Source organism: Anas acuta, chromosome W (genome assembly GCF_963932015.1).
Source record: "Anas acuta chromosome W, bAnaAcu1.1, whole genome shotgun sequence".
In the NCBI taxonomy this organism is placed as follows: domain Eukaryota; kingdom Metazoa; phylum Chordata; class Aves; order Anseriformes; family Anatidae; genus Anas; species Anas acuta.
The window spans coordinates 278,865-288,864 of NC_089016.1; the positions used below are offsets into that span (position 1 = coordinate 278,865).

The 10,000-nt window shown below is 50.0% G+C and overlaps 1 protein-coding gene across 1 annotated transcript in view; it reads left to right on the forward strand.

The window, feature by feature from the left end:
* The window catches only part of LOC137847448 (collagen, type I, alpha 1a-like), an 85,856-nt gene extending 77,381 nt beyond the window's left edge, over positions 1 to 8,475 (forward strand). The window contains exon 10 of the mRNA XM_068665718.1: positions 8,243 to 8,475. Within this exon, the coding sequence (XP_068521819.1) occupies positions 8,243 to 8,475 (233 nt within the window). The remainder of the gene's footprint in view (positions 1 to 8,242) is intronic.
* The last annotated feature ends 1,525 nt before the right edge of the window (positions 8,476 to 10,000 follow it).

The window sequence follows — 10,000 nt, forward strand, 5'->3', positions numbered from 1 at the left end:
GAAAAAGCAAAGCAAAGCAAAGCAAAGCAAAGCAAAGCAAAGCAAAGCAAAGCAAAGTAGCACAAGGAAAAACACAGCATTTCCAGGAGAGAAAAAGCAAAGCAATCTGAGGTAAGAACAGCAGAGAAAAGGAGGTATGGAAAAGCAAAACGGTGCCAGGAAGAGCAAAGCAAAGCAAAGCAAGGCAGAACAAAGAGAAGCAAAGCGAACGTAGCGAGCTGGCGGCCAGCACTCCTTTGGGTTCCAAGTGTCTGTGGGGGGGAGACCGGAGGGCTCCATTTTGTGTACAGGTGGCAGCCAGACTTGGACAGTGGCTGTACCCTGATCGCCCTCTCCCCAGCCTCCTTCACATCTCCTGGTCCACCGTGACGGTGGGCAAGAACCATGTCTTGCCTTAGCTGGTTTTATATATCTCTATCTATTTTGTTGTTGTTGTTGTTGTGGATTTCTTCCACCGTAGTTGTGGGAATCATGTAGTTACTTACTGTCGTTGAGAACCTCAGACACACAACGAGCAGTGGGGCCCACCTGGCAGCTCGCCGCATGGCTGGGGACAAAGAATGGACCATGTCGGCTGGCCAGGCCTGCTGCCCACACGCGCCAGTTCCGAGTGGACAGTCGCTGGACTGCGGGGAGGCCAAGTTCTGTTTCTGACGGTTTATGCGTTCATAAATTTACCAATCGACTCGGCAGCAAAATCAGTGAGACAGTCTCCAAAGGAAGCCTAGCACAGCACAGGAGAGCAGAGCAATGCGGATGAAAGCTGAGCAAGACAAGGAAAAGCCCTGCTAGGCATAGGGAAAAGCAGTGACCACCAGGGCCTGGAAAAGCAAAGCACGGCCTGTAAAAACACATCAGATAGGTCCAACATGAAAACAAATCATGCAAGGAACATGAAATAAATAAATAAATAAATAAATTAATTAATTAAAAAAAAAGGAAAACGAATAAAAGATGAAAGGCAAAGCAAAGCAGAGCAAAGCAAAGCTAAACAAAGGAAAACATGGCCTGATAAAGCAAACGAAAGCAAGGCCAGGGAAGGCAAAGCAGAGCTAAGGAAAGTAGCACCAGGTAAAGCAAAGCGTAAGCAGGAAAGACAAAGCAAACAAATGAAAGCAAAGCAGTTTGAGGCAAGGCAAAGCACAGCATGGGTAGGAAAGGCAGAGCAGTGCCAGGTCTATAAACCAAAGCTAAACCAAGGAAAGCATGGCCTGATAAAGCAACCGGAAGCATGGCCAGGGAAGGGAAAGCTGAGCAAGTCAAAGCAGAGCAAAGGAAAGTAGCACAAGGAAATGCAAAGTATTTCCAGGAGAGAAAGAGCAAAACACTCTGAGGCAAAGCAGGGGCAAGAACAGCAGAGGAAAGGAGGGATGGGAAAGCAAAACTGTGCCAGGAAGAGCAAAGCAAAGCGGAGCAAGGCAAAACAAAGAGAAGCAAAGCAAACGTAGCGAGCTGGCGGCTAGCCCAGTAAAACCAGTGGGACTGTCTCCAAAAGAATCCTAGCACAGCACAGGACAGCAGAGCAATGCGGATAAAAGCTGAGCAAGGCAGAGTAAAACCCTGCTAAGAAAAAGACCTAGCGGCATAAGGAAAAGCAGTAACAACCAAGGTCTGGAAAAGCAAAGCACGGCCTGTAAAAACACATCAGATAGGTCCAAAATGAAACCAAAAGAATGCAATGAACATTTAAAGAAAAAATAATAATAATAATAATAATTAAAAAAAAAAATAGATGCAAAGCATGTCCAGAAAAGGCAAAACATAGCAAGGCAAAGCAGAGCAGAGAGAAGCTAAACAAAGGCAAGCATGGCCCCATAAAGCAAAACAAAGCAAGGTCGGGGAAGGCAAAGCAGAGCTAAGGAAAGTAGCACAATGAAAAATAAACCATAACGAGGGAAGAAAAAGCAAAGCAGTCTGACGCAAATCCAAGCAAAGCCACGGCAAGAACAGCAGAGGAAAGGAGGGATGGGAAAGCAAAACTGTGCCAGGAAGAGCAAAGCAAAGCGGAGCAAGGACAAAACAAAGAGAAGCAAAGCGAACGTAGCGAGCTGGCGGCCAGCCCTCCTTTGGGTTCCAAGTGTCTGTGGGGGGGAGACCGGAGGGCTCCATGTTGTGTACAGGTGGCAGCCAGACTTGGACAGTGGCTGTACCCTGATCGCCCGCTCCTCAGCCTTCTTCACAGCTCCTAGTCCACTGTGACACCCGGCAAGAGCCATGTCTTGCTTTAGCTGGTTTTATATCTATATACATTTTTTTGTTGTTGTTTGTTGTGGATTTCTACCACCGTAGTTGTGGGAATCACGTAGTTACTTATTCTCGTTGAAATTCTCACTGAACACTATCACCACACGAGTAGCAGTTAGGGGTCCCCTGACGGCTCGCCGCATGGCTGGGGACAAAGAATGGACCATGTCGGCTGGCCAGGCCTGCTGCACCCAGCCTCCAGTTCCGAGGGGACAGTCGCTGGACTGCGGGGAGGCCAAGTTCTGTGTCTGATGGTTTATGCGTTCATAAATTTACCAATCGACTCGGCAGCAAAATCAGTGAGACAGTCTCTAAAGGAAGCCTAGCACAGCACAGGAGAGCAGAGCAATGCGGATGAAAGCTGAGCAAGACAAAGCAACGCCCTGCTAGGGAAAAGACCTAGCGGCATAGGGAAAAGCAATGACATCCAGCGCCTGGAAAAGAAATGCACGGCCTCTAAAAACACGTTAAAAAGGTCCAAAAGGAAAACAAAAGAATGCAATGAACAATTTAAAAAAAAAAAAAAAAAAAGCAAAACATGGCCAGAAAAGGCAAAACATAGCAAGGCAAAGCGGAGCAAGGCAAAACAAAGAGAAGCAAAGCGAACGTAGCGAGCTGGCGGCCAGCCCTCCTTTGGGTTCCAAGTGTCTGTGGGGGGCAGACCGGAGGGCCCTCATGTTGTGTGCAGGTGGCAGCCAGACTTGGACAGTGGCTGTACCCTGATCGCCCTCTCCCCAGCCTCCTTCACATCTCCTGGTGCACCGTGACGGTGGGCAAGAACCATGTCTTGCCTTAGCTGGTTTTATATATCTCTATCTATTTTGTTGTTGTTGTTGTTGTTGTGGATTTCTTCCACCGTAGTTGTGGGAATCATGTCGTTACTTACTGTCTTTAAGAACCTCAGACACACAACGAGCAGTGGGGCCCACCTGGCAGCTCGCCGCATGGCTGGGGACACAGAATGGACCATGTCGGCTGGCCAGGCCTGCTGCCCACACGCGCCAGTTCTGAGGGGACAGTGGCTGGGCTGTGGGGAGGCCAAGTTCTGTTTCTGACGGTTTATGCGTTCATAAATTTACCAATCGACTCGGCAGCAAAATCAGCGAGACAGTCCCCAAAGGAAGCCTAGCACAGCACAGGAGAGCAGAGCAATGCGGATGAAAGCTGAGCAAGACAAAGCAAAGCCCTGCTAGGGAAAAGACCTAGCGGCATAGGGAAAAGCAATGACATCCAGCGCCTGGAAAAGCAAAGCACGGCCAGAGAAAACACAAGAAAAAGATATAAAAGGAAAACAGAAAGCATGGAATTGAACATCAGATAAAAAAAAAAAAAAAAAAAATGCAAAGCATGACCAGGAAAGGCATAGAAAAGCAGAACAAAGTAGAGGAAAGCAAAGCTAAACAAAGGAAAGCGTGGCCCTATAAAAAATAAAAATAAAAATAAAAATAAAAAAAAAATGCAAGGCCAGGGAGGGCAAAGCTGAGCAAAGGAAAGTAGCACCAGGAAAAGCAAAGCATAACCAGGAAAGAGAAAGAAGTGAAAATAAATAAATAAATAAATAAATAACGAACAAAAACAAACAAACAAACAAAACAAAAAAAACAGCAATAAAAACCACAACAAAGCGAAAAAGTTGGAGGTAAGGCAAATCAGAGCTGGGTTAAGAGAAGCTAAGCAGAGCAGAGAAGGAAAAGCAAAGCAATGCCAGGAATACAAAGCAAGGCAAAGCAAAGCATGGCCAGGCAAGGCAAAGCAGAACAAAAGAAAGTAGCAAAAGGAACAGCAAAGCAGTGCCAGGAACACAAAGTAAAGCAAAACAAAGGCAAGCATGGCCTGAAAATGGAAAGGAGAGCAGGAGCAGGTGAGGCAAAAGAGAGCAAGGCAAAGGTAAAAAAAGGAAAGCATGGCCCCATAAAGCAAAACAAAGCACCGCCAGGGAAGGCAAAGCTGAGCAAAGGAAAGTAGCACCAGGAAAAGCAAAGCATAACCAGGGAAGACAAAGCAAACAAAGCAAAGCAAAGCAGTTTGAGGCAAGGCAAAGCACAGCAGGGGTAGGAAAAGCAAAGCAGTGCCAGGTCTATAACCCAAAGCTAAACCAAGGAAAGCACGGCCAGGGAAGGCAAAGCTGAGCAAGTCAAAGCAGAGCAAAGGAATGTAGCACAAGGAAAAGCAAAGCATTTTCAGGAAAGAAAAAGCAAAGCAATCTGAGGCAAAGCCTGGGCAAGAACAGCAGAGGAAAGGAGGTATGGGAAAGCAAAACTGTGCCAGGAAGAGCAAAACAAAGCGGAGCAAGGCAATACAAAGAGAAGCAAAGCGAACATAGCGAGCTGGCGGCCAGCCCTCCTTTGGATTCCAGGTGGCTGTGGGGGGGAGACCGGAGGGCCTCCATTTTGTTTACAGGTGGCAGCCAGACTTGGACAGTGGCTGTACCCTGATCGCCCTCTCCCCAGCCTCCTTCACATCTCCTAGTCCACCGTGACGTTTTATATATCTCTACCTGTTTTGTTGTTGTTGTTGTTGTTGTTGTTGTTGTGGATTTCTTCCACCGTAGTTGTGGGAATCATGTAGTTACTTACTGTCGTTGAGAACCTCAGACACACAACGAGCAGTGGGGCCCACCTGGCAGCTCGCCGCATGGCTGGGGACAAAGAATGGACCATGTCGGCTGGCCAGGCCTGCTGCCCACACGTGCCAGTTCTGAGGGGACAGTGGCTGGGCTGCGGGGAGGCCAAGTTCTGTTTCTGACGGTTTATGCGTTCATAAATTTACCAATCGACTCGGCAGCAAAATCAGCGAGACAGTCCCCAAAGGAAGCCTAGCACAGCACAGGAGAGCAGAGCAATGCGGATGAAAGCTGAGCAAGACAAAGCAAAGCCCTGCTAGGGAAAAGACCTAGCGGCATAGGGAAAAGCAATGACATCCAGCGCCTGGAAAAGCAAAGCACGGCCAGAGAAAACACAAGAAAAAGATATAAAAGGAAAACAGAAAGCATGGAATTGAACATCAGATAAAAAAAAAAAAAAAAAATGCAAAGCATGACCAGGAAAGGCATAGCAAAGCAGAACAAAGTAGAGGAAAGCAAAGCTAAACAAAGGAAAGCGTGGCCCTATAAAAAAAAAAAATAAAAATAAAAAAAAATGCAAGGCCAGGGAGGGCAAAGCTGAGCAAAGGAAAGTAGCACCAGGAAAAGCAAAGCATAACCAGGAAAGAGAAAGAAGTGAAAATAAATAAATAAATAAATAAATAACGAACAAAAACAAACAAACAAACAAAACAAAAAAAACAGCAATAAAAACCACAACAAAGCGAAAAAGTTGGAGGTAAGGCAAATCAGAGCTGGGTTAAGAGAAGCTAAGCAGAGCAGAGAAGGAAAAGCAAAGCAATGCCAGGAATACAAAGCAAGGCAAAGCAAAGCATGGCCAGGCAAGGCAAAGCAGAACAAAAGAAAGTAGCAAAAGGAACAGCAAAGCAGTGCCAGGAACACAAAGTAAAGCAAAACAAAGGCAAGCATGGCCTGAAAATGGAAAGGAGAGCAGGAGCAGGTGAGGCAAAAGAGAGCAAGGCAAAGGTAAAAAAAGGAAAGCATGGCCCCATAAAGCAAAACAAAGCACCGCCAGGGAAGGCAAAGCTGAGCAAAGGAAAGTAGCACCAGGAAAAGCAAAGCATAACCAGGGAAGACAAAGCAAACAAAGCAAAGCAAAGCAGTTTGAGGCAAGGCAAAGCACAGCAGGGGTAGGAAAAGCAAAGCAGTGCCAGGTCTATAACCCAAAGCTAAACCAAGGAAAGCACGGCCAGGGAAGGCAAAGCTGAGCAAGTCAAAGCAGAGCAAAGGAATGTAGCACAAGGAAAAGCAAAGCATTTTCAGGAAAGAAAAAGCAAAGCAATCTGAGGCAAAGCCTGGGCAAGAACAGCAGAGGAAAGGAGGTATGGGAAAGCAAAACTGTGCCAGGAAGAGCAAAACAAAGCGGAGCAAGGCAATACAAAGAGAAGCAAAGCGAACATAGCGAGCTGGCGGCCAGCCCTCCTTTGGATTCCAGGTGGCTGTGGGGGGGAGACCGGAGGGCCTCCATTTTGTTTACAGGTGGCAGCCAGACTTGGACAGTGGCTGTACCCTGATCGCCCTCTCCCCAGCCTCCTTCACATCTCCTAGTCCACCGTGACGTTTTATATATCTCTACCTGTTTTGTTGTTGTTGTTGTTGTTGTTGTTGTTGTGGATTTCTTCCACCGTAGTTGTGGGAATCATGTAGTTACTTACTGTCGTTGAGAACCTCAGACACACAACGAGCAGTGGGGCCCACCTGGCAGCTCGCCGCATGGCTGGGGACAAAGAATGGACCATGTCGGCTGGCCAGGCCTGCTGCCCACACGTGCCAGTTCCGAGTGGACAGTCGCTGGACTGCAGGGAGGCCAAGTTCTGTTTCCGATGGTTTATGTGTTCATAAATTTACCAATCGACTCAGCAGCAAAATCATCGAGACAGTCTCCAAAGGAAGCCTAGCACAGCACAGGAGAGGAAGGCAATGCGGATGAAAGCTGAGCAAGACAAGGAAAAGCCCTGCTAGGCATAGGGAAAAGCAGTGACCACCAGGGCCTGGAAAAGCAAAGCACGGCCTGTAAAAACACATCAGATAGGTCCAACATGAAAACAAATCATGCAAGGAACATGAAATAAATAAATAAATAAATAAATAAATAAATAAATAAATTAATTAATTAATTAATTTTAAAAAAAGAAAAACGAAAAAAAGATGAAAGGCAAAGCAAAGCAGAGCAAAGCAAAGCTAAACAAAGGAAAACATGGCCTGATAAAGCAAACGAAAGGAAGGCCAGGGAAGGCAAAACAGAGCTAAGGAAAGTAGCACCAGGTAAAGCAAAGCAGTGCCAGGAAAGAGAAAGAAGTGAAAATAAATAAAAAAAAAAAGAAAAAATGAACAAACAAACAAAAAAAAAAAAAAAAAAAAAAAAAAACCACCATTAAAATAAACACAACAAAGCGAAAAAGTTGGAGGTAAGGCAAATCAGAGCTGGGTTAAGAGAAGCTAAGCAGAGCAGAGAAGGAAAAGCAAAGCAATGCCAGGAATACAAAGCAAGGCAAAGCAAAGCATGGCCAGGCAAGGCAAAGCAGAACAAAAGAAAGTAGCAAAAGGAACAGCAAAGCAGTGCCAGGAATACAAAGTAAAGCAAAACAAAGGCAAGCATGGCCTGAAAATAGAAGTGAGAGCAGGAGCAGGTGAGGCAAAAGAGAGCAAGGCAAAGGTAAAAAAAGGAAAGCATGGCCCCATAAAGCAAAACAAAGCACGGCCAGGGAAGGCAAAGCTGAGCAAAGGAAAGTAGCACCAGGAAAAGCAAAGCATAACCAGGGAAGACAAAGCAAACAAAACAAAGCAAAGCAGTTTGAGGCAAGGCAAAGCACAGCAGGGGTAGGAAAAGCAAAGCAGTGCCAGGTCTATAACCCAAAGCTAAACCAAGGAAAGCACGGCCAGGGAAGGGAAAGCCAAGCAAGTCAAAGCAGAGCAAGGGAATGTAACACAAGGAAAAGCAAAGCATTTTCAGGAAAGAAACAGCAAAACAATCTGAGGCAAAGCAAAGCAAAGCTGGGGCAAGAACAGCAGAGGAAAGGAGGTATGGGAAAGCAAAACTGTGCCAGGAAGAGCAAAGCAAAGCGGAGCAAGGCAAAACAAAGGGAAGCAAAGCGAACGTAGCGAGCTGGCGGCCAGCCCTCCTTTGGGTTCCAAGTGTCTGTGGGGGGGAGACCGGAGGGCCCTCATGTTGTGTGCAGGTGGCAGCCAGACTTGGACAGTGGCTGTACCCTGATCGCCCTCTCCCCAGCCTCCTTCACATCTCCTGGTGCACCGTGACGGTGGGCAAGAACCATGTCTTGCCTTAGCTGGTTTTATATATCTCTATCTATTTTGTTGTTGTTGTTGTTGTTGTTGTTGTTGTGGATTTCTTCCACCGCAGTTGTGGGAATCATGTCGTTACTTACTGTCTTTAAGAACCTCAGACACACAACGAGCAGTGGGACCCACCTGGCAGCTCGCCGCATGGCTGGGGACACAGAATGGACCATGTCGGCTGGCCAGGCCTGCTGCCCACACGTGCCAGTTCTGAGGGGACAGTGGCTGGGCTGCGGGGAGGCCAAGTTCTGTGTCTGACGGTTTATGCGTTCATAAATTTACCAATCGACTCGGCAGCAAAATCATCGAGACAGTCTCCAAAGGAAGCCTAGCACAGCACAGGAGAGCAGAGTAATGCGGCTGAAAGCTGAGCAAGACAAAGCAGAGCCCTGCTAGGGAAACGACGGCGGGGTTGGTTCCCGGCCGGCAGGTGTTCCCCGGCTCGGGGGGGCCGCGGGCGCCTTGTACAAGTGCTGCGGACAGCAGCCGCCAGGTCTACCCGGCCGCGGTCGCCATGTTTGTTTTGCCGGTTGGCGACCTGTAGGGGGCGGGGGGGGCCGCGGGCGCCTTGTACAAGTGCTGCGGACAGCAGCCGCCAGGTCTACCCGGCCGCGGTCGCCATGTTTGTTTTGCCGGTTGGCGACCTGTAGGGGTCGCTGCAGGTCCGGCCGCGAGAACGGCGTTGGGGTCTGCCCGGCAGCGACGGGAGCGCGCGCGCGCGCGCGTTTGCGAAGGCGCGCGCCCGTCGGTCGGTCGAGCGGTTCCCGAGGGGTTCCGATGGCGCGGAAAGCGTCGGAAATTCCCGGAAAGGTCCGAAAAAGCCCGAAAAGGTCCGAAAAGTGCCGGAAGGGCCCGCTCGAAAAGCGAAGGAAGGCGGGCCGGCGGTGTTGGTTCCCGGCCGGCGGGTCTCCCCGTGTCCTCCTGAGGTTGCCAGGTCTACCCGCGCGAAGGAGTTTGCCGACGATCGGGCAGAGGGAACGGCGGCCAGGTCTACCGCGTCTCCGACGGGACTTTGGGGCCCGCCGTGGGGCTGGAGGTAGACTAGCAGCTCGTGCCACGGCTCGGAAGGTGTGGTAGGCGTCGCTGTTTCTCTGTGCCTCCAGTTAGGTCGAGGTAAAAGTCGGTTGCGCTCGGGTGCCTCGCCGCGGTAGCCTGGAAAAGGACCCGCGTCGTTTCTGAGGCAAGGACTTTTCTGTCCGTCTATAGGAGAGAGTGAGGACTCTGCTCCGCCAGCGGTGCCGAGCGAGCGCTTGGGGCTTGGAGAGCCGGCGCGCGAGCGAGAAGGGGGCGCGCGGCGTCGGTGGTGGCGTCGGCTCGGGCGTGGGTTGTGTGGAGCGGTAGCCGCCAGCTGTTTGCCGACCCAGCTACCCCCCCCCCGCCCCGCCGGCGAGCGAGAAGCGGTCTCGCGCGTGCGAGTCGCCGGAGAAGCAGCAACGAGCCGCGAGCTCAGAGCTGTGGAGAGAGAGAGAGAGCGGCCAGAAGCCGGCGGGCGGTCCGCCGGCGCCCGAACGCGTCTGTCCGGGGGCGTCCCCGGCTGCTTGTGTGGGTCCCGGAGGCTCGGAAGGCGAAAGAGGGGGGACCCCGCGGATTGTCACGGCCGAGGCGGCGGCGCCTCCGGCTCCCGACGATGCACCTCACGTCACCCGCACGCAGGCGCCCGTCGAGGCGTTCCTCGGGCACGTCGGAGAGGCTTCCCGGCGGGTCGGTTCCTCTCAGGGCCGATGTTCAGGTCGGCGCGAGCACCTCTCGCGGACGTTGCTCCAGCACACCCGCACGCACGCACGCGACGCTGTTCGCTGCTCTTTTTTTTTTTTTTTTTTTTTTTTTTTTTTTTTTCCGATCGATGAGGCCACTCGG